Raw genomic sequence first — 22,217 nt, forward strand, 5'->3', positions numbered from 1 at the left:
CCAGGGCCCCCCACCTGCGAGGGCTCCCAGCCCCCTCACACCACTCCCCCCTCCCGGCTTCATTTTTGGGGTGTTTTGTTGGGATTTAGGGTTTAATACAGTTATTTTGCTAGGGGGGGGGGGGGGGGAGGGCAGCGGGGTGCAGCCCTGGGGGGGTGGGGGGTGGTCACTTTTAATCTGTAGTTTTTTTCTAAGGGTCCCCAGATTTTGTGTCCCTCCTTTCCACTGTGTCCCCTCAGTGTCCTCCCCCCACCACTGTGTGTCCTCCCTCCTCCTTTAGGGTTTATTTAAATAAAAATTCGGGTTTTTGCTTTTTTTAACCCCAAATTTGGGTCCTTTGGGGAAGTGAGGGGAGACCACAGAACCTGCTTATGCCAAACAAAGTGAGGGGGGGTTACAGTGGGAATATGGGGCTCTTAAAATTGGGGAGGGGCCCAGAGGTGCGCCCCTTATCCGTGGAGGGGTCCCTAAGTTGGGGGGGTCCCCAGGTGCCCCCGCTGTACCCCACGGTGCCCCCTCACCTCAGGGGGGGTCCCAAGGTTCCCCTCTTCCTCCCAAGTTCCCTCTAGAGCCACCCTCCCAAATTCATGACCCCCCCCAAAATTTCCATAACTTTATTTTGCAAAAATAGAAAAGTCCCATGTCCTCCCCCCAGCATGGGAGGGGGTGGGTGGGCTGTAAACATGGCAGGGGGGGCCCCCCAAAAAGGGGGGAGTTAGCGGGGGGGGCAGCATTGGGGGAGGGGCTGTTCTTGGGGGGGGTGGGGGGGGGGGCCGATGTAAACGCAGAGGAATAAATAGGGGTCAAAGTGCAGCCCCGGGGGGGCACCCCTCTGTGTAGTGTAACAGGCTCCCCCTGAGGGCTCTGCACCCCCAAATTCGGGGGGGCAAATGTAGGGGGGGGGGGCAATTGTATGGGGGGTCAGTAAGACCAGACCCCATCATCCAGCCAGGCTGGGGGTAACAGAGATTTCGGAGGGCAGGGTCTGGGGGGACCCTCAGGATTTTGGGGTCACCCTATGGCTTGAGCCCCCACCCCGAAAGGGGGGAGGGTTGTGGGGGTCACTTTGTGTCCCCCATCTTTGGTCTCTGTAGTGTTTGGGGGGGGGCCAACCAAGGGAGGGTAATTTTGGGATGTCCCTCCCTACCCCAACAGCATCAAAAAGCAAAACCCACAAGCAGCCCCCCCCACCAGCATAAAGGAGGTCCCCCCAAATTGGGGGGGGTAGGATGTTCTGGGGGGGAATTGGGGTGTGTTCCCCCCCCCCCCAATCCACCCTGTGTCCAATAAATAAACCGTGGGAGGGGCACCCCGGGAGTGTCAAGCATTAGTTTCAGGGGGAATGGGCTGGGGCCCCAAACTCCCCCTCCCCCCATGTCCCCCCCAGTACAAGGGGAGGTGGCAGCGGGCTCTAAGGGGGCTTTGGCATGAAGCTGAGGTTTGGGGGGACACCCCCAGACACCCCCAGCTTAAGGCAATAGCTTTGCTCTGTCAGTCTCTGTCCCCTTCCCCAACTTTGGGGGCGGGGGGGGGCACTTTGGGGAGCTCCCCCTTCCCAGAGCAAAAGGGGGGGGGGGGCCCTGGAAGGCAGCTCTGAACATCCCACGCCATTGGGGAGGGGCTTTGGAGATCCCCCCCGAGCTGGGAGGGCTATGGGGATTTAGGGGGGCCAGGTGGACTGTCCTGGGCAGCAGGGGGTTCTGGGGGTGGTGGGGGGGCATCCCCCCCCACCTCGGTGAAGATTTCGGGGTTCTCCAGCATCTCCCGGATCAGGGGGGGCATCGGCCCCGGGATCTCCGTGCGCAGGGTGATGGCTCGTTCAGCCCCTGGGAGAGCCAAAATGTCAACACCCCCTCAACTCCGGCCTCCCTCAAGGCCTTGGGCCCATCCTGAGAGATGGTACCCCCTTCCAAAAAATGAGCGTCAACACCCCCTCAAATTTCAACACCCTCCAGAACCCTGAACTCCCAAGACCTCGGACCCCTCCAAGACCCTGAGCTTCAATCGCTCCAAAACCTTCACACCCCCCCAAGATTGAATCCCCCCCAGAGGCCTTGAATCCCACCCAAAAATGAGCTTCAATGCCCTCCCAAATTTCAACAGTCCGCAACTTACAAAACCCCGCAAAAGCGTCAACGCATCCTTAAAACACTTGAACTTCCCCAGATACCCTGACCACCACCAAAACGAGCTTCAAACCACCCCCCTCAAAACCTTGAAACACCCACAGGACCTTCAACTGTCCCTCCCTGAGTGCTTCAACTCCACTGGTGCCAGGGGCAGGTTTGGGGGCGTCCTGGTGGGTTTGGGGGTCCTGGAGGGGTCTTGGGAGAGTTTGGGGGTTGCCCCCTTTGGTGGTGACTTTGAACAGTGTTTGGGAAGGTATCACTGTGGCTAGAGGGTTTGGGGGGCCTTTGGGGGGGGGTCCTGGAGGGGTTGCCATGGTTTGGGGGGTCCTGGGGATCTGGGGGTTGCTCACCCTTGGTGCTGATGCCACGCAGGTCAGTGATTTTGAGCAGCATCCGGGGGAAACGCTGTGGCTGCCGCGGGCGCCGGCGCCGGGCATACACCCGGAGAGCCTCGAGCAGCGGCTCCTGCAGCCGCTCCACACGCCGGGGCTGCTCCAGCTCCATCCGGTCTGGGAAGAGAGGGAGAGACCACCTGGATAGACACTGTCCCCGTGTCCCCTGTCCCTATGTCCTCATACATGCCCATCTTCTGTCCTAGAGATCCCCATGTCCCCCTGATATCCCCTCGTGTCCCCCCACTCTGCAGTTCAGTGGCCACATTTCAGTCTCATGTCCCCACGTTCCCCTGCCCACCAGAGCCCTGATACGCCCCCATGCCCCCCGCTGCCCCCCATATCCTCACCCGGACAGATGAGGCAGATGACACTGAGCAGCCCTGACTCAGTCCCATGTCCCCATGGCCCCCACATTCCCCTGATGTCCCCCATGTCCCCACCCCCACAGATGAGGCAGATGGCACTGAGCAGCCCGGTCTCGGTGTCATCGAGCTGCAGCGGCAGAAGCTGCCCCGCAAAGGCAAACACAAGGTCAGTGAGGGGCCCAAATCCTGCGTTGTGCATCTGGGTCCGGGTCAGCGTCAGCCCATCCGAGAACGTCATCGTGTCCTGCTCCGGTGTGTAGCGGGTGCAAATCCGAAGCATCTGCAGGCCAGGGACCCCAGAATCACCAAGGGGCACCAGAATATGTCCAGGGACACCAAAAATCCATCCAGGGTCACCAAAATCACCAAGGGGCAACAGAATCCACACGGGGACGCAAAAAATCCACAGAAGGGGCCAACAATACATCCAGGGCCACTAAAAATTCACCCAAGGTCAGCCCATCCCATCACTGTGTCCTGCTCTGGAGTGTAGCAGGTGCAGATCCACAGCATCTCCAGGGCAGGGACCCCAAAATTCACCAAGGATCTGCCCATCCTGCAGCATTGTCGTGTCCTGTTCTGGCTCTGCCACAAGACAGACACAGCACTGGGGGGGGTCAGGGTCAGGGACACCCCAGAATAGCCCAAGGTCACCAAAAGCACCTGAGAGACCCCAAAGTTTCCCACCAAGAGATCCCCAAACTGACCCAGGCCATCCCAGGAGACCTCCAAGTCCCTCTCCAGAGCATCTGTCTGTGGGGTGGTGAGGTCAGGACCAGCGTGGGCCACCCCAAGCCCCTTCAAGGAGCCCCCAACCCCCCTGAGGAGTCCCTCCAACGCCCAGCGAGGCCCAGCCCTCACCAGGATGTCGAGGCAGGCAGCCTTGAGCAGAGTGATCTGGTCAGCCATGCTGAGCCCCGTGAAGCCCGGGAGCCGCTTCGCAAACTCCACGATCTTGATGATGCACTTGGTGGCCAATTCGCTGAACTTGTCCCACAGCCCCAGGTCCAGCTGCACCCGGTGGTCAGCACTCGAGTTCTGGAGGCATGGGGGGACCCCAGTTCTTTTAGGGGTGTTGTTCAGGAGCCCCGGGGACTTCAACCCCAGCACCCTGAACTTGTCCCACAGCCCCAGGTCCAGCTGCACCCCGTGGTAAGCGCTCGAGTTTTGGGGGGAATGGGTTCAGTTATGGGGGTTCAGGGTGGATTGGGTCTCCCTGGGACTACTGGGACCCCAATCTCAGTAACACCCAGCCCCAGGTCCAGCTGCACCATGTGGTCAGTGTTCAATTTACGGGGGACAAAGGCTCAGTTATGGGGATTCAGGACCTGCTACAACTCCCTCCTCAGTGACCCCCAGCCCCTGAACTCAACCCCAGCCCCAGGTCCAGCTGTACCCCTTACTCAGCACTTGGGTTTTTGGGGATCAGGGGGTGCAGAGACCCCATTCTGGGCTCCAGGTTTAGGGTCCCTCCTATAAGTAACCCCCCAAACACCCCCCACATCCCCCAGTGCTGTCTCAGTAAACCCTTCCCCCTGAACTTGTCCCCCTGCCCCCAGCTGCTCAGCACTTGTGTTTTAGGAAAGTCATGAGGAAACAAGGACCCAACTGTAGGTCTGAGGGTTGGGGTCTCCCCCAAAACCCCCTGGGGACAGAAACCTGGTGTCCCACTCCCTCTGAATGTGTACCCCAACCCCAGCTGCCCTCAGTGTTAGTATCTGGGGGGGGAATCAGGAGGGAGCAGCGACCCTGCTCCAGATCCGAGGGTTGGGGAGAGGGTTGGGGTCCCCCCTCGGACCCCCAGATCCCCAGCCCTGCTCACCGTGGTGTACTTGCCCAGCTGGCCCAGAGAGGGGAAGGTCTCCTGGTGGGCTCTGCTGACCCTCCGCACCAGCTCGGCCAACTCGGGGCTCAGCTCATCCCCCCCCAAATCCTCCTTCACCTCCTTCTTCCTCTTCCGGTCGTTCCGCACGGCTGGGGGGGTGGGATTTAGGGGTCGGGGGCATTGGTGGGCCCCCTCAAATCCCTCCCAGGTGGGGTTTCTTCCCCCTCCCCCAAAAATCCCCCCATGGGACAGGAACATGAGCATCCCCAGGACCCTGGGACCCCTCAGCAAAGCTTTGGGGGGGGTTACAGTTTTAGGGGACACCCCTGCAGGACCAAGAGGGGGAACCCTCACACCCAGCAGTTCCCTCCACAGCCCCAAATCCCTCCCAGCAAGAGCATCCCCAGGCCCACTGGGACACCACCAGGGCCCCTCAGTGATGCTTTTTGGCAGAAGCCCAACTTTGGGGGACCAGAGCCCAGACCCCCTCGCACCTTCCTTGGACATTCCGACCTGGAAGCACTTCTGGAGGCGGCAGAACTGGCACCGGTTCCGGGTGACCTTGTCGATCTGGCAGTTCCGCTCCCGGTGACACGTGTACACCATGTTCTTCTGGATGCTCCGCCGGAAAAAACCCTGGAGTGGGAAAATGGGGCGTTGGAGGGGGCCAGGGAACCCCCAAACTGGGGGCACCAGTATCACATCCCCAGGGATCCCAGTAAGGCTCCTCAGTGCTTGGGGTGGAGCTCCCCAGTATCCCAGGGTGGGGCACAGGGCTTGGGGGCGTCCCATTTCCCCAGGGGGTTCCCATTGTCCCTGAGTGCCTGGGAAGGGGTCCCCATCCCTCAGGGGTGGTCCCATTCACCTCACAGAGTCCATGATGTCCCCAAGTGTCCCCATTACAGCTCCCCAGTGCTTGGGGGATTCCCACTCACCCAAGGGATCCCCATTCCTCGAGTGGGTCCCCACTCCCCTGGGGCGGGGGGGTTCCCTTTTCTTGGGGCAGGTCCCCAGGACCCCCTAGGGCCTCCTCCAAGTGCTGAGTCCCCAGTTCCCCCAATACCACGGCTCCCATCACAGGGTCCCCACTGCCCCCCACCAGGGTTTCACTGTCTCAGGGGGGATCCCCACTGTCCACCTGACACCCACGCACCTTGCAGCCCTCGCAGGAGCTCACTCCGTAGTGGTACCCAGAGCTGCGGTCGCTGCACACGAAGCAAGGCTTGTGCACGCGGGGGGGGGGCGGAGGCGAGGGGGGGCCCGTGTCCCCCAAAACCCGCCCAGGGGAGGGCTCCAGGGCTGAGGGGGGCAAAAGGTGGGGGGAGTTAAACAGCTCCTCTTAAACCCCCTCTGAAGGGGCCCCAGCCCATGTTGGGGAGGTAGGGGAAACTAAACCACAAGGGAGGGGGGGGTGATTTTGGGGGTCTCACTGTCACCTCCACGGCCCTAAAACGTGAGTTGCAAACCCCCAAAATCAGGGGCTGGGGAGTAAAGGGCTGGAATCTGGGGGTGCTGCCATGGCGGGGGGGAGGGGCGAGGGGGAGTGGGGGGGACATATCAGTGTGCCCCCTCTCCTCCTCGACCCCCTCCCCAAACCCCAAAACCTGGGGGGGGGGATGTCCCCAGCTTCCTCAACCCCAAAATTTTGGAGAAGGAGGGTCCCCAGCCCCCTCAAATCCCCCCCCAGGCCAGTGCCGGGGGCTGACACGGGGGAGAGGGAGGAGCCCCCCCGCGCGCAGCCCAGGCGGCACTGGGGGAGGGGCTGCTGCTTTCAGATTTTTTTGGGGTGGGTTTTGTGTGTTTTGCTAAAAAAAAACCAAAATTGCTGAAATTGAGGAAATTCCGGCCTCGAGCGGCGCGTTTGTAACCGCGGGGTAGAGGGGGAGCGAGGCGGAGCGGGGGGGGGGACCCCGCCCAGAGCGTGCCACGAGCACCCCAAAATAACCCGGGGGAGGGGGGTGGGGGAGGCCCCCCGCCCTAAAAATGGGGCCGAAATGGGGGACCACTCTCTGGCCTCCCCCGGGTGGGACGGGGACCCACCCGTCCGTACTTCAGCCTTGGGGAGGGCAGGTTGCGCCACGACGCTGTGGGCCCCCCCCCCCAATTTTTGGGGGTACTCCGCACTCCAAGGCGCGGTGCCCCCTCAGGCCTTAACCTGAGGGGGACGGGGGGAAGTTCCTCCACCCAGGGTGGAATTTGGGGGGGCCTCGGGGGTTCCCCCCCAAAACCCAGGGGGTGACGCCCCCCACCCTGCTGAAAAGGGCTTCCCCCCCACGCCGCCCCCGCGCCAGGGGGGGTCGGGTGGTTTTGGGGCAGCCCCGCAGGGGTTAAAGTGCCACATTGGCAGTGCGGGGGGGACGCGGGGGGGGGGCGGGCGCGGCCCCGACTGGAACCAGTTGGGCCGAGGAACTGGGAGGGGGGAGGACACGGGAGGGGGTAACGCACCACGGGCATGGGGGGGGATTCAGGGGGATTTGAGCGGATTTTCCCCCCTCTCACCCTGTTTGTGCCCAGATTTACACGCGGAGGCTTCCTGTGGGCTTCCCCAAAAACGGGTGTCTCTTTCTACCACCACAAAGGGGTCTGCGACCCCCCAAAAAAACAAGGTTCGGGGACCCTGAGCCCCTCCAAAACAGGGTGCAGGGACCCCGACCCCCCCAAAAGGGGTCCTGTGTGGTCTATGTCCCAGTGCCCCTGGTATCCCTGACCCCCAAAAAACGGTTCTCCGTTTCTGACCCCCAAAGGGCTCCAGGACACTGCGACCTCCCTCAAAACCAAGGTCCAAGTCCCTCGCCTCCCCCCCCCACCAATGGAGCTCCCCCAGTGGGGTCCCCACATCCCTGTGCCCCCCGCAAAACGGGTCTGGGACCTTGCCCCCCCTCCCACAAAACCCGGGTCCCTCCTGGGGAGAATGTGGGGATGTCCTCCCCTTACACCCTCGTCCCCCACCGCGCACACGCCCCCCGGCCACCCCCTCGCGTCATTCCCGCACACGCCCAGGTCGGTCCAGCACCCACGCGCGCCACTTTCCCCGACCTCCCGCACCACCCCCGCGAGGTCACCCCCGGTCCCCCGGGTCACCCCCACCCTCCTTTCACGCGCGTTTACACACTCGGACAGGCTCTCCATCCCCGCCCCTGGCACACCCACGCACCCACTCGCGGACATGGAGCTGCCCCCACGCACGCACCGACCGGCCCGCTCACCGCACACTGGCACTCCCTCTCACACGCATTTGCACACTGGGGTTCACACTCGGAGACCCCTTCCAACGGCCCCGACTCCCCCCCCACGCTCCCCACACCCACTCGGAGACGCGCGCCCGCCCCTCCCGCGCAGCCACCCCCGCGGTGCCACAACCACCGCACGCTCACGCTCATTTGCACACACTTGCACACTCATCTGAACACCCAGAGGAGCTTCCCGGCACACCTCGCACCCACTCGCGACGCGAACAACCCCCCCCCACGCACCCACCGCACACTCGCACTCCCTCTCATACCCATTTGCACACTCAGTTCACACCTGGACGCGCTTCCCCGCCCCCCCTTCACCCCCACACCCACTCGCGAACACCCTCAGGCGCTCCCGGCCCCCCCTCTCGGTACCTCTGCGGGCGGGGCCGCCGCAGCCGGCCGGCAGCGGGACCCTGCGCAGGGCGCAGCCCCCGCGGTTCGTCACGTCGTGCAGCCGCCGCGGCGCCGCCGCCGCCTCCACGCAGCCGAACATGGCGGCTCCGGGCCCTCCCCGGGCCCCCCCAGGCCGCTCGGCCCCTCCGCGATCGGTCGCGACCGACCCGGTCGCGATCGGCCCCGAGCGGCCCCGGAGGGTGCGGCTGCGGGGGCGGGGCCTGCGGAGGCGGGGCCTGTGGGGGCGGGGCTTGAACACGCTGGGCCTGAAGGGGCGCAGGAAATGGGGCGGGGGCTGGGAGAGGGGCGGGGCTTAGGCGGGAGGAGGTGAACGGGGAGGGGAGATGGGGCGGGGCTTGGAGGGGCGGGGTCGTTCGGCATGTGAGGATGGAAATATGGGCGGGGCTTAAATGGGTGGGGCTAAATTCAGAGCGGGTCCTGCGCTGAGAAGGCGGGGCTTTGGAAGGGGCGGGACTTTGAGTGACAGGGCTGCATAGGAATGGGGCGTGGTCTCTGTGACAGACAGGGCGGGGCTGGGACCGGGGGCGGGGCACGGAGGGGCGGAGTCTGTGGGCCCGGGCCAAATTAGAAGGGGGCGTGGTCTGATCGAGGGGCGGGACTAGTGGGGGCTGAACGGGAATGGGCGGGGTTCGGAGCAGTGGGAGGGGTTTGGGGCGCGGACACGCGGTGTCGCGTAAACATGTGTCACACTGGCACACGGTACCAGACGTGTGTGTCCCTTCCATGTGTCCCCCCTCCCTGGGGGACATCCAGGCCACGCCCTCTGTTGCCCCCCAGCCCCCTCTCCCGAGTCCCTCCTGATTCCACTCAGTGCACTCCCAGTCCTCATGTCGCCACCCGTCTCCCCAGTCCTCCCAGTCCTCCCAGTTCGTCCAGTCCTTTCCAGTTTCCCTGTCACCTCCTTAGCCCTTCCCAGTCCCTCCCAGTCCCCGTGTCACCCCTCAATCCCTCCCAGTCGTACCAGTTCTCCCAGTCTACCGTATCATCTCCCCAGTCGTTCCCAGTCTCTTTCAATCCCCTTGTCACTTCCCCCAGTGTGTCCACTGTGCACAGGTGTGTATCGCCATGTCCAAGTGTGCCCAAGCATGTCCAGGTGTGCACAGGTGTGTGTGAGTGTGCGTAGGTGTGTCTGGGTGTGCCTGGGCGTCTCCGGGTGTGCGAGGGCTGTGCCAGCATCGCCTGCCTGACTGCATTCCTGGGGCTCTGCATGAGTAACACACCTGTACACGGGATCATTGCATGTGTCACACACTTTTACATGGGATGATCATGTACAACTGCACATGCCACACTTTGACATGGATCATGTGTGACTGCACAGGTCACACACCTTTACACGGGGTCATTGCACCGGTAGCACACCTTTACACGCGATGATCACGGGTCACCGTATGTGTCACGCACCTTTACACAACCTCCAGTGTGCACACGCATGTCTGAGCGTGGGGAAACGTGTGCGGGGTGTGTCCCTGCATGTCACACACGCACTCACGGCGTCCCCATGCCCGGACACGCGTGTAAACCGCCGCCCCTCCGCTGTGCTTCAGTTTCCCGAGAGGAGGGGTTGGAGTGGGGGAAGGGCGGCAATGGGCTCATGGAAAAAGTTTTGGGTGGAAATTCCTCTCCCCGCCCCTCCCCCACTGCGGCTCAATGGCCCCTTTGTGCAGCCCCGGCCCCGCCCCCGCCACGCCGGGACCCCCCCCGCCGTGTGTCGTCCCGAATGCCTGTGCCCCCCCGTGTACCGCCCATATGTCCCCCCATGTCTCCCCACAGCCCCCATGTCCCCATAATTCCCTGTGAATCCCAACCGTGTCTCCACCATGTCCCCCCGAGACCCGTATGTCCCCAACCAGTGTCCCCCCCACTAGCATCCCCCCGTAATCTCCGTGCCCCCCAAGTCCCCATAACCCTGGGCCCACCGCGGTCATGTCTCCCTATGTCTTTTGTGTCCCCCGTGACCTCCATAACCCCGCGTCCACGGTGTCTCCCCATGGCCCCCGTGTCCCTTATGCTGCCCCATGTCGCCATAACTCCTTCCCCCCCAGTCGTGTCGCCCCAGTGTCCCCTGTCGCCCATGTCCACTGTGCCCTACCATGTCCCCATAATCCCGTGTCCCCAGTCGTGTTCTCCATGTCCCCTGTGCACCTCTGTATCCCGTGACCCCTCAGTTGTGTTCCCCATGTCCCGTCTCCAACGTTCCCCATGTCCCCGCACACCCCCATATTCCCTGTGTCCTCCATGTCCCTAGCGTCCCCGCTGTCTCCTGTGCCCTCCCCCCCAAGTCCGTGTGTCCCTGCATTCCCCCCCAACTGTGCTCCTCAGGTCCCCCGTCCCCAATTTGCACCACGTCCCCTATGCCCCCCGTGTCCCCTGTGCCCCCCCATGACCCGTGCCCCACTGTGTCGCCCGCATTCCGCCTGTCCCCAGGTCCTCCCCATGTCCCCCGTTTCTCCCCACACCCCATGTTCCCCATGTCCCCTGGTGCCCTCCTCCGTGTCCTCATGTCTCCATGTCCCGGTGTCCCTCACCCACGGTTGCCGCCACGTGCCCCCCCCCCCCCGCTCCCCGGCTCAGCCGCTTTGCCCAGTAAATCCCCGGGGAGGGGGGGGGGGGGGACACGGACCGTGGGGTACGAGGGGTGGGCGGCTCGGCCATGGGGCTGGGCTGGCCGCGACCCCGGCCCCGCCGGCGCGGGGGAACCTCCCCGCGCTGTCACCCCCCCCTGCCACCTCCCCCCCTGCTGCGCCCCCGCCTTCTGTTCCCCCCCCCTGCCCCTTCTGCTTACCCTCCCCTTGCTGCCCCCAGTGCCACCCCCCCCCTCTGCCCCCCGCCCTGCTGCGCCCCCCCCTGCTGCCCCCTGCCCTGTCACCCCCCTCTGCCATCCCGCCTGGTGCCCCCCACCCCCCCTGTCCCCAGTGTCACCCCCCACCCCCCTTTCCCCAGTGCTACCCCATGTCCTGCTGCCCCCAGTGTCCCCCCCCGCCCTGTCACCCCCCTCCCTGCACCCCTCAGTGTCACCCCGCTCCCTGCTGCCCCCAATATCACCCCCCGCCATGTCGCCCCCCCTGCTGCTCCCCCTTTTGCGCCCCCCCAGCCTGCCCGCAGTGCCACCCCCCTCCCTGTCCCCCCCCGTGTCACTCCCGCCCGTGCCCCCAGTGCCGCCCCCCCCTCCCGATGCTGCCCCCCCCCCGCGCCGCGCTCCTCCCCGGCCCCGCTTAAGTATCAGATGAGGGGGGTCCGGCCCCTCCGCGCCCCCCCAGGGACCCCCGGAGGCGGCGGTGAGTGAGGGGCGGTCACGGGGACCCTTCCCTTTAACGAGGCACGGAAAGGGAGGTTTCCCTGGGGGGTGTGGGGAGGGTGGCTCACCGGGGGGGGTTCACGGAGGGGTTTTGCGCCGGGGATTTCCTCGAGGGTCTTTGCACAAGGTCTCTGAGGGCGGGGGTCCCCACATACCCCCTTGGTGTGCCTGCGGGGAGTGTCTTTGGGGTGCGGGTGCCGAAACCCCCCCGTGGGCGGGTACTCTGGGGGGTACTTGGGGGTCTCCATAATCGCCCGTGGGCTGTCCCGGCGGGGGTGTCTCCAGAACTCCCCGCGCAGTCTCTGGGGGTCTCTAAGAACACCTATGGGGGGGGGGGGGGGGGAAGGTCCGTTGGTGTGGGGGCGAGGGGTGGTGGTGCCCTGTGTCACGTGACACTGACCATGATGGCGGCGCCCATGGGGCCGGAAGCGGAAGTGGGTCCGCGGAGGCGCCGCGGGGCAGGTACGGCGCCGGTGGGGACCGGGGCTATATGGGGCCCTGGGGGACCCGGGGGTGGTTGGAATGGGTGCAGGGGGTGCAGGGGCCTTGGAGAGTTTGAGAGGTGTCTGGGAGGGCCTGCGGGGCTACTCTGGCGTCGGGGGGAGGGGGGCTATGAAGCGTAGAGAGGAGGCTATAGGGAGTGGAGGGGGGCTGTGTGGAGCTCTAGGGGGTATATGGGGGACTCAAGGAGGATTTGGGGGGGGCGAGGGTCCTGTGGGGGCCGTGGGGGTTCTGTGAGGGTCCTGTGGGGAGTCTGTGGAGGTCCTTTGTGGGGCCTGTGGAGGATCTGGAGCGTGTGGGGCGGCCTTTTGAGGGGTGTGGGGGGGTCTGTGGGGAGCTGTGGGAAACTCTGGTGGAGTTTTGGGGTCTGTGGGGGTTCTGTGGGGCCTGGGTGGTGTCTGTGTGGGCTTGCGAGGGGTTGTGGGGCCTATGGAGGGGCTGTGGGGCACTGTGTGGCATATCTATGATGCTAGGGGTCCTTTTATCTCCCATGATTTCTTTTAGGGGCTGGGGGTTTCTATAGCCCCCCATGGGTGCCTTTGGGAAGGGGGGTCCCTATAGCACCCATGGGTTGTCTGGGGGGTTTGGGGCACCTGGGTGGTCCTTCTGGACTCTCTCAATTCCTCCTCGTGCTGATCCCCCATTTTTCCTTCCCCAGGCCCTCCTGAGCCCCCTCCCCACCATGTTCCTGCTGCCCTGTTCTGCCCTCGCCCTCCTCCTGCTCACCTGCCTGGCTCTCGAGCCGCCCCCGCGCCGCCCCTCACCCTCCAACCCGGCCTTCCGCCGCTTCCAGCGGGAATTCCTGCTGGGATACCTGCCGGCGCTGGCTGCGGATTGGCTGCAGGGGCCGCTGCTGTTCCAGCTGCTGCAGAGCCGGGGCTTCCTGCGCAGCCAGATCGCCGCCCTCTACTCCTGCGGCTTCGCCTCCAACGTCGCCTTCGGCCTCGTCTCCGGTGTTTTTGTGGATCGGCTCGGCCGGAAAAAGTCCTGTGTGTTGTCCTCGGGGCTGTGCTCTGTGTCCTGCCTGCTGCAGCTCTCCCGGGATTTCCTGACGCTGGCAACTGGCAGGGTCCTGGCGGCGCTCGGCACCTCCCTGCTCTTCTCTGCCTTCGAGTCCTGGTACATCCACGAGCACCTGGAGCACCACGACTTCCCGGCCGAGTGGATTCCCGACACCTTCTCCCGCGTGGGCCTCTGGAACAGCGGCCTGGCCGTGGCAGCTGGCCTGGTGGCCCAGCTGGCGGCTGAGGGGCTGGCGCTGGGCCCTGTGGCCCCGTTCCTGGTGGCTGTGCCCTTCCTGGCGCTCTCGGGGATCTTTGCCGGGAAAAACTGGGATGAGAACTACGGGAAGAGCCGGCCCTGCAGTAAGGCCTGCGGGGAAGGCCTTCGGGGCCTCTTGTCCGACCCCCGGGCGCTGCTCCTGGGGCTGGTCCAGGCCCTTGTGGAGAGCATCCTCCTCATCTTTGCCTTCCTTTGGACACCTGTCCTGGAGCCGCATGGGATCCCGCTGGGAATCGCCTTCTCGGGCTTCACGGCCGCCAGCGCCACGGGCTCGGCCCTGTTCCGGCGCGGCGTCACCGGGAGGCTCCGGCTGCAGCCGCTGCGACTCCTGTTTGCCTCCGTCCTGCTGCTGGCGCTGGCCCTTGTGGCCCTGGCGCTGCCACTGTACCCCCCCGGGGACTTCCTCGCCGTGCTGGCGCTGCAGCTCTCCTGCGGGATGTACTTCCCGGCCATGGCGTTCCTGCGGCGCCGGCTGGAGCGGGGTGGGGGGCGCGGCGGGAGGAGCGCGGTGGCTGCGGCTGCCCCTCGGCCTGGCGCTGTCCCTGGCGCTGCCGGCGCTGCCCGGGGACCCCGCGGGGACACGGGGCGTGTGCGGGGCCGCGGCCCTGGCGGCGCTGGGGGCACTGGGGGCGGCCGGGGGGGTCCTGGGCACCGCCCGTGGGGATGAGGGGCTGAGGGTGGGGGACGAAGGGCTGCTCGAGGGGGACACGGTGGAGTGACGAGAGCACCAGGATGGGACACTGTGACAGCTCAGCAGGGACACCTGGCTGTGATAGGAACACTGGGACAGTTTGAAGGGGTCACCAGGATGTGATGGGGACATGGACGCTGGGGCAGCTCGATGAGGACACCAGGGTGTTACAGGGACACTGGGACAGCTTGACAGGGATATAGGAGTGTAATGGGGATGCTGGGGTGGGACAGGGACACCAGGACAGCTCTATGGGGACACCAGGATGTGACTAGGACACCAGGACAGCTTGGTGGGGACACTGGGGTGTGATAGGAATGGGAATGCTGGGGTGGGACAGGGACACCAGGACAGCTCTATGGGGACACGAGGATGTGACAGGGAGACCGGGATGTGACAAGGACAGAGACACTAGGATGTGACAATGACAGGAGCACCAGGACAGCTCTATGGGGACACCAGGGACACAAGGCCAGCTTGATGGAACTCTGGGATTTGGCAGGGACAAAGACAGCTGGGACAGGAACACTGGGACAGCTCAGTGGAGACACCAGGGTGTGACATGGTCAGGGATGCTTGGCTGTAATGAGAACTGGGACATGTGAAGAGCCCATGGAGTCACCAGGCAGTGATGGGGTCACAGTGTCACCCCCATGCTGAGCTGTGAGTGACAGAAACACTGAGACACCCCATGGGGACACTGAGCTGTGATGGGTCACAGTGTCACCCCACAATGGACTGTGGGTGACTGGGACACCTCCTGAGGACACTGAGCTGCGATGGGTCACAGTGTCACCCCACGATGGACTGTGGGTAACAATGACACTGGGACACCCTGATGATGACAAGGAACTGAGAGAAGTCACAGTGTCACCCCCATGGCTGAGCTGTGGGTAACAGTGACACTAGGACACCCTACTGGTGACATTAGGCTGTGATGGGTCACAGTGTCACCCCCATAATAAAGTGTAGGCGACAATGACACTGGGACACCCTGATGGTGACACTTGGGCTGTTTTGGGTCATAGTGCCACCTCCCCCAAGGCATAGCAGAGGGAACATGGGGACACCAGGCCAGGTGTGGCCTGTGACCCCATGTGGTGTCATGGGGGTGTATTAATTACCTAATTAATTTTCAATAAACTCACCCAATAGAGGTGTTTGTGAAGTCCACCGCCCCCCAAACCTGGGTCTGGGGGATCCTTAAACCTCTCCAGAGCGCCCCCAGTACAAACCAGTGACTCCCAGTCCAACCATGTTCCCAGTGTGACCTTCGTGCTGGTTTGACCCCAAGCTAAACCCCCGCAGTGCTCCCAGTATCTTCTAATTCCCCCCAAGTCCTCCCAGTAACCCCCCCATCCCCCCAATTTTCCCAGTTCCCATCAGTCTCCCCAGTTCCCCCTATTCGCCCTCCATTCCTCGCAATTCCCCCCAGTCTCCCCAGTAACTCCTGGCCCCCCAGTCCTCCCCAGTTTCTCCCAGTTCCCCCAGTTTCCCCCGTCCTTCAGGGGGCGCCCTTACGCCTCCCGTCCCCGTGCCCCCCCAGCGTCACGTGGACGTGACGCGCACTCCTCGCTCTCCCCGGTAGGCCCCGCCTCCTCCCCGGTTCTGCCTCCGATTGGCTGAAGGGCCTGTCAGTCACGGCGCAGCCGGTGGCGATTGGTCCGCGGGGCGCAGTGGGCGGGCGCAGGGAGGCGGAAGCGAGCGGGACCCGGATGTGAGCGCGGCCCATGGAGGGGGCGGGACCCCCGGTAAGGGGGCACTGGGGAGCCGGGGGGGCTCTGGGGAACATCGAGAGGTCTGGGGACGTCCGGGGGGATTGGGGGCGGTCCTGAGGAATTGGGGGGGGCGAGGAGACCGCGGTACAGGGAATACGGGAGGGATTTGGGGGTCCTGAGGGGAACTGGGAGGGAATTGGGGAGGTCTGGGGGGTGCCCTGGTGGGGGAGCGGCCGCGGTGCGGGGGGAGTGGCGGTGCTTGGGGGGGTCATGGGAACAGTGGTGCTGGGAAAGGGGGACCCCTGGAATGGGGGAACCTTGGTGTGTGTGTGGGGGGTCAGTGTTGGGAGTGGGGGTCAGGTTTGAGCTGTCAGTTGTGATTTGGGTGTGTCAGGTGTGTGTTTGAGGTCTCAGGTGAGTGTTTGGAAAGACAGTTTGGGGGGGGGGGGTCTCCGGTGGGTTTTTTGGGTTCAGGTGTGGTTTGGGGGTCCAGGTGTGTTTGAAGGGCCTGATGGGTTTTGGGGGGTTACGTGTATTGCAGGGAGTCAAGTGTGGTTAGGGGGCTGAGGTGTGTTTTGGAGCATCAGGTGTGTTTTGGGGATTAATTTTGAGAGTTCAGGTGTATTTTGCGGAGTCACGTACGTTTAAGGGGTTCAGGTATGATTTGGAGGATCGTGTGTGTTTCAGGAGAAGTTTTATAGGCTCAGGTATGTTTGGGGGGCAGTTTAGGGGTGTCAGTGTTTGGGGTATCAGGTGTGTGTTTGGGGGTCAGCTTCGGGGGATCCCGTTTTTGGGGGGTTCTTGTCTGATTCGGGGTGTCAGTTTTGGGTGTGTTGGTTCGGGGCCCCCCGGTCTTTCGGGGGTCCCACCGTTGCCTCCCTACAGGAGCCCCCCCGCCATGGATGACCTGAACCTGCACTTCAGGTTCCTGAACTGGCGCCGGCGGATCCGGGAGATCCGGGAGGTGCGGGAGGGCCGGGACCGGGACCGGGATCGGGACCGGGATCGGGACCGAGATCGGGACCGGGATCGGGGCCTGCGCTGCCAGGAACGCGCCCGGCACATCCTGGTGGACGGCGACACCCTCAGGTACCCCGGGTGGGCTGGGGACACCGGCACAGGGGAGCTGGGGGGCGCGGGGGGCGCATGAGGGGACCCACGGGGTTGGGGAGGTTGGGGAGGGGGGCTGGGGGCACATGGTGGGGGCTGGGGGCACTCACGAAAAGGGGCTGGTGGGCCCCAAGGAGGGGGGGATGCACCCACGAGGGTGGGAGGGGCGGGGGGCTCCTGCTGGGGGAGTGCCCAGGGAGGGGCTGGGGGAGCCCACCAGGGTGGAAGGGAACTGGAAGCACCCGCAGATCTGGGAGGGGTCTGGGGGTACCCGGGGGGGATCGGGGGATGTCTCAGCCCCCCCCCCGTCCCCCGCAGCTACCGCGGCCCCTCGGGCGAGGTGGGCTGTTACGTGGCCCCGCGGCCGCTGACCCGCGATAGCAACTACTTCGAGGTGAGCCTGGAGGTGCGGGGGGGCGCGGGCTGTCGCGGGGCGGGCGGTGAGCCCTGACCCCACCGCCCCGTGCCCAGGTGTCCATCGTGGACAGCGGGGTCCGCGGCACCATCGCCGTGGGGCTGGTGCCGCACTGCCACAGCCTCGAGCATCCCCCGGGATGGGGGCCCGGCTCCGTCGCCTACCACGCTGATGATGGAAAGTGAGTGTCTCGATAGCGGGGCTGGGATGGCGGGAATTGTTCCGATAGCCGGGGACGTCCTGATAGCAGGGAGGTGCTGGGATAATTGTGGGTGTTGGGGTATTAAGGAATTTCATAATGTTGAGAGGTGTCTGGTTGTTGGATGCTGAGGTGAAGGATAAGATGCTTTGGGATATCAGGGGTGTCAGGATAGCAGGGGAATGTCAGGATATTGAGGGGTTGGGACCTTGGGGGCGTTGGGATATTGGGATGAGCTAGGGAGGCAGCAGCACTGGAAGGTGTTGGGGAGCCTGGGGATTGTCGCAATATTTGGGGTCTGCTCCAGGTTTGGAGTCCCCCATTACTGACATCCCCCCATCCCATTCTGAACCCCCCATTTTCGGGGTCCCTCCCCATTTTTGGCATACCCCAGGCTCTACAGTGGTCGGGCCAAGGGGCGCCAGTTCGGCTCCAAGTGCAGCTCTGGGGACCGGATCGGCTGCGGCGTCGAGAGGGGCTCGTTCGGGGCCCCCCCAGCCCAGGTTTTCTTCACCAAGAACGGCCAGAGGGTGAGAGGACCCCCACCCTGCCCCAGAGCACCCTGAAAACTCACCGGGGTGCCCCCAAACCTCCAGGTCCCAGGACCCCCAAAGCCTCCAGGACCCCCCAAACAGGAGGTCCTTTTGCCCCTCCCTCAGCCATTCTTTACAAACAATGGACAGAAGAGGGGGGAACCCCTAATCTTCTGAAACCCCAAAGTATCCAGAGCCCCCCCACTTCCCACTTCGGTGTTTACCTAAAGCCCAGATGGGAGGCCAGGGGGTGCCCTTGTCCCTGAGCCCCCCTCACCCCCTGACTCCCTCAATCGCAGGTGGGGGGTCTGGGGGTGCCACTGTCGCCCCCAGGGCTGTTCCCAGCCGTGGGGCTGCACTCGCTGGGGGAGGAAGTTCGGCTGCATCTGCCCCCGCCCGGGCCCCCCGAGGACGAGGGGGGGGCAATGCTGGTGGACAGCCTGGAGGAGGAGTGGGGGAGGCTCCATGACGTGCGGCTCTGCGGCTCTGTGAGCACCTGGAAACCCGGGGGGCTTGGGGGGTCAGGGGGCAGGAAGGGAGAGAAAGCGGGGATGGAGTATCCCCCAGGACTGGGGATGACCCAGGGAGGGAGCTCAGAATGAGGGTGCGGGGTGGGAGGGGGGTTTGGAAGAGGTTGGACCCCCCTCCCTGGGGTGGAAGGTCAGAAATTGAGATTACGGGGTGAGGAAAACTGGACTCAGGGAGTTTGGGTAAGGACAGTTTTGGGAAGGGGACAAGAGGAGTCCCCAATCCTGGAGAGGGTGAAATGGGCGGCCGTGACGTGGGGCCCCGGTTAAGGGGGTCACAGCAGCGACATCGGCAGTCTGGGGGTTCTTGGGTGCCCCTCAAATCCCATATGCGTGCCCCCCGACCCTCTGTGAGCCCCCACTCCACCCCCTGTGATCCCCCACATCCCTCCTGGAACCCTCCAAACCCTCCCAGGTGCTGTTACTGGTAGAGAAGGGGATGAATTTTGCAGATCTGGGGCTGGTCCGGGTTGGGGGGTGCCCCCTCTCCCCCTGTTTGAGCCCGTCCCGCGCCCTCCCAGGTGCTGGAGTACGTGGGGAAGGGGAAGAGCATCGTGGATGTGGGGCTGGCCCAGGCCCGGCGGCCGCTCAGCCCCCGCAGCCACTACTTCGAGCTGGAGATCCTGGACCCCGGCGAGAAGTGCTACATCGCCCTGGGCGTGGCCAGGAAGGTGCTCGGGGGGCTCGGAATTGGGGTGCGGGGGGGCCTGGAGTGGGTGGAGACACCTATGGAGGTGGGGGTGGGGCAGGGAAGTGGGGGATGTGGGTCAAAAATGGGAGTCCGGGAGTTACGGGGGGAGTAAAGGGGGGCTGGAGCCTCCTCCAGGGCTGGGAGTGGCCAAGGAAGGTGGGGAGGGGGCTCATATTTGGGTTACGGGGGGGCGGGGCTGAAAGGTGGGGGGGTGTCCAAAATGAGTGTTTGGGGGGGAAAATTAGGGTCCACAGGTTTGGGGGGCTGGCCCCCCACATTGCCCTCACCTCCTTCCCCTATGTCCCCCCCCCCAGGACTACCCCAAAAATCGTCACCCCGGCTGGAGCAGGGGCTCGGTGGCCTATCACGCGGGTGAGCCCCCCAAAAGTGGGGGGGACCCCCAAAATGGAGGGGCCCCCCCCAAACGCGGGATTTCAATAGTTGGACCTCCTCCTAGTCTTCCTTTTCCTGAAAACCCCTTTCCCATTTTCCCCCTCTATTTTGGGTTGCACCCCTATAAACGAGGGCCTTGGGGTGTCCCCCGTGACTTCAGGGGTCCCCACTAATTTGCGGGGTCTATATGACTCCTCCCTCCCTTCCTCCCTTCCTCCCTTCCTCCCTTCCATTCCTTCCTTTCCTTCCTTTCCTTTCTTTTCCTTCCTTCCTAACTTCCTTCCTAACTTCCTTTCTAACTTCGTTCCTCTTTTTCTCCTTTGTCCTCATCCTTTCCCAACCCAGTTTCTTCCCTTATGTTGGGGTGCACTCCCATGGGGAGGTCTGAGGGGTGGTTTCCAGCCCCTCGGGGGATCCCCATGGCCTCTCTCTCTCCTGTTTCCCTTTTCCCTCTTTTTGTCTCCTTTCACCCCTTTGCCCTCTCATGCCCTTCACCCTCTTCTTCCTTCCACTTTTCTCAGGCCTATTTCTCTCCTCCTTTTGGGGTGCAGGCCCATGGGAGGGGTCCCCTTCATGACTGAGGAGTCCCCCCTGATTCGGGGGTCCCTCTGTGCACCCCCCACCCCTAGTTGTCCCCTTCTCCATTTCCCCCTTCTCCACCTGTAACCCCTTTCTCTGCCCATTTCTCCCCTTTTTTTTGGGGTGCACCCTCATGGAGGGTGTCTGGGGGTTTCTCCCACGAACTGGGGGGGGTCCTTCTAATTCGGGGACTCCCCCCAGATGACGGAAAGCTGTTCCATGGCAGCGGGGTCGGGGATCCCTTTGGCCCCCGCTGCTACAAGGGCGACGTGATGGGCTGCGGGATCATGTTCCCTCGGGATTACGGCCGGGACAGCGAAGGTATCGCGGGGCGGGGAACCCTCAAAGCCTGGGCGGGCCCTGCGGGGGGAGGGGGGGCTCCCTCACCCTCTTCCCCGCCCCAGGTGACAGCGATGACGCCTCGGACCCCCCCGAGGTGAAGGTGAAGATGCGCAATGTGATGTACCTGGAGGAGGAGGAGGAGGAGGAAGAGGAAGAGGAGGAGGAAGAGGAGGATGGGGAGGACATGGAGCAGGAGCAAGAGGGCAGGAAGGTCGTGGTAAGGGTGGGGACACCCCGTCAAAAAAAAATCTGTGCCCTAAAAAACACCCTGCCGCCCCCGCCCCCCCCCCCAAGCTCCTTCTTCACCCTTAAATTCTCCTTTGCCCCGTTCGGATTCCTTAGAATCAGTCTGGGGGCTCCAACACCTGGATATTGGGGGGGAAGTTGGGGGTGTCCTGCCCCTCCTCATATTTTAGGGTGCTCCCCCGGTTGTCTGTGATCCCCGCACGTATTTGTGCCCCACCCCTAGACCCTCCAATACCCCAAAAATCCCCCCTGCAACCCCCATTGGGTTCCCTTTAGTGACTCACCCCGGGGTCAACCCCTTTGCCCCCATGCTTTTAAAGACCGGGGTCTCCCTGCCCTCCCCTCATATTTTGGGGTGACCCTGCTGTGTGTCCCTGCCCCCCCACCGTGCTTGTACCTCCTCAACCCCCCTCCCACCCCAAAAATCTCTCCTTCAACTCTCCTAGCTCATCTTTTCTTGCTTTACTCCCCTCTTTACCTGTTTTGTTTGGGGGGTGGGGTCTCCCTGCCCCCCCCAATATAGAGGTGACCCCCCCCCCTGATTTGTGCCCCCCCAGGTGTTCTTCACTCGGAACGGGACGGTCGTGGGGCGCAGGGAGGTTGGGGTCCCTCCTGGGGGGCTCTTCCCCACCGTGGGGATGCTCAGCACTGGTGAGAGGGTCAAAGTGGACCTGCACCCCCTGAGCGGATAAAGGGGGGGCGCGTGTGGGGCCCCCCAAAACCTGAAACCCTCTGGTGCTCCCGGACCCACCCCGGGCCCTCCCAGTGCACTTTAGGGTGTTTCCACAACAGTGGAGACCCCCCCAAGGTGGTTTTTGGGGGGTTCACTCCTGCTGCCCCCATAATTTTGCCCTTCGGGGGCTCTTTGGGAGGGGGTTCCCCTAATTGAATCCCCCCACTGACCCCTCAAAAGTACCCCACTGTTGGCCTCCAAGGTGGTTTTGGGGGTCTCAGCCATGACCTCCACCATATTTTTGGGGAGCCCATTCCTGCCCCACCCCTGTGTTTTTGGGGGACTCAATCCTGCCCCCCCAAATCATCCCAGTGACCCCCCCCAGGTGGATTTGGGGGTCTCAGTCCTGCCCCTTCCACCATGGGTGACCCTAGTGCCCCTCCCCAGAGCCCCCCAAATCAACCCTTTGACCCTCCCCAGCCCCCCCAACCCCTCCCACTCCACTGACCCCCCAGTGCCCCCCCAAATCACACCTGTGCCCCCCCATCTCTTCCCGTGCTCCCCTTTCTTGGGGGGTTCCAGAATTAGGGGTTCCCCCCCATCATGAATGTAACCCAACCCTTCCAATTCCATGGGACCCCCCCAAGAGTCCCCAG

At 63.9% G+C, this 22,217-nt stretch overlaps 3 protein-coding genes across 8 annotated transcripts; 2 read left to right on the plus strand and 1 right to left on the minus strand.

The window, feature by feature from the left end:
- Window positions 1–600: 600 nt before the first annotated feature.
- Window positions 601–8,526, minus strand: RARG (retinoic acid receptor gamma). Of its 4 annotated transcripts, none has more exons than XM_066207330.1 (8): window positions 8,323–8,526; window positions 5,868–6,013; window positions 5,209–5,350; window positions 4,712–4,863; window positions 3,751–3,927; window positions 2,965–3,169; window positions 2,480–2,638; window positions 601–1,826 (listed from the first exon to the last, which is right to left on the minus strand). In XM_066207330.1, the coding sequence occupies exons 1-8, from the start codon at window positions 8,441–8,443 to the stop codon at window positions 1,651–1,653; spliced, it is 1,278 nt and encodes a 425-aa protein (XP_066063427.1). In that variant the 5' UTR covers window positions 8,444–8,526; the 3' UTR covers window positions 601–1,650. The 4 variants fall into 4 exon arrangements, with proteins under 4 accessions (XP_066063427.1, XP_066063431.1, XP_066063428.1 ...); XM_066207334.1 differs by lacking the exon at window positions 8,323–8,526 and adding an exon at window positions 7,214–7,476; XM_066207331.1 differs by lacking the exon at window positions 5,868–6,013 and having other exon boundaries at window positions 5,228–5,350.
- Window positions 8,527–11,558: 3,032 nt separating this feature from the next.
- MFSD5 (major facilitator superfamily domain containing 5) lies at window positions 11,559–15,744 on the plus strand. The gene is given in 3 exon segments (XM_066207329.1): window positions 11,559–11,642; window positions 12,822–13,928; window positions 13,930–15,744. Coding segments are annotated over 2 exon segments (1,317 nt in total). The 5' UTR covers window positions 11,559–11,642; window positions 12,822–12,845; the 3' UTR covers window positions 14,164–15,744.
- Window positions 15,745–15,830: 86 nt separating this feature from the next.
- On the plus strand, window positions 15,831–21,984 carry SPRYD3 (SPRY domain containing 3). 3 transcript variants are annotated; one of them, XM_066207322.1, is made up of 11 exons: window positions 15,831–15,886; window positions 16,739–16,942; window positions 17,282–17,357; window positions 17,435–17,559; window positions 17,972–18,107; window positions 18,410–18,598; window positions 19,159–19,308; window positions 19,643–19,700; window positions 20,502–20,621; window positions 20,705–20,859; window positions 21,446–21,984. In XM_066207322.1, the coding sequence occupies exons 2-11, from the start codon at window positions 16,752–16,754 to the stop codon at window positions 21,578–21,580; spliced, it is 1,335 nt and encodes a 444-aa protein (XP_066063419.1). In that variant the 5' UTR covers window positions 15,831–15,886; window positions 16,739–16,751; the 3' UTR covers window positions 21,581–21,984. The 3 variants fall into 3 exon arrangements, with proteins under 3 accessions (XP_066063419.1, XP_066063420.1, XP_066063418.1); XM_066207323.1 differs by lacking the exon at window positions 15,831–15,886 and adding an exon at window positions 15,896–15,933; XM_066207321.1 differs by lacking the exon at window positions 15,831–15,886 and having other exon boundaries at window positions 16,336–16,942.
- The last annotated feature ends 233 nt before the right edge of the window (window positions 21,985–22,217 follow it).

This window comes from Chamaea fasciata, unplaced genomic scaffold (genome assembly GCF_029207755.1).
Source record: "Chamaea fasciata isolate MVZ Bird 193981 ecotype frontalis unplaced genomic scaffold, bChaFas1.0.hap1 SCAF_41, whole genome shotgun sequence".
In the NCBI taxonomy this organism is placed as follows: Eukaryota; Metazoa; Chordata; class Aves; order Passeriformes; family Sylviidae; genus Chamaea; species Chamaea fasciata.

Coding starts and splice junctions, on each gene's coding strand:
- RARG (XM_066207330.1), bottom strand. CDS start 8,443: ATGTTCGGCTGCGTGGAGGCGGCGGCGGCGCCGCGGCGGCTGCACGAC. Junction 3,928..4,711: donor AGCTGGGCAAGTACACCACG/GTGAGCAGGGCT, acceptor CCATGCCTCCAG/AACTCGAGTGCTGACCACCG. Junction 1,827..2,479: donor GCGTGGCATCAGCACCAAGG/GTGAGCAACCCC, acceptor TGGCTCTCCCAG/GGGCTGAACGAGCCATCACC.
- SPRYD3 (XM_066207321.1), top strand. CDS start 16,563: ATGTTTGGGGGGCAGTTTAGGGGTGTCAGTGTTTGGGGTATCAGGTGT. Junction 17,358..17,434: donor GCGATAGCAACTACTTCGAG/GTGAGCCTGGAG, acceptor CCCCGTGCCCAG/GTGTCCATCGTGGACAGCGG. Junction 19,309..19,642: donor CCCTGGGCGTGGCCAGGAAG/GTGCTCGGGGGG, acceptor CCCCCCCCCCAG/GACTACCCCAAAAATCGTCA.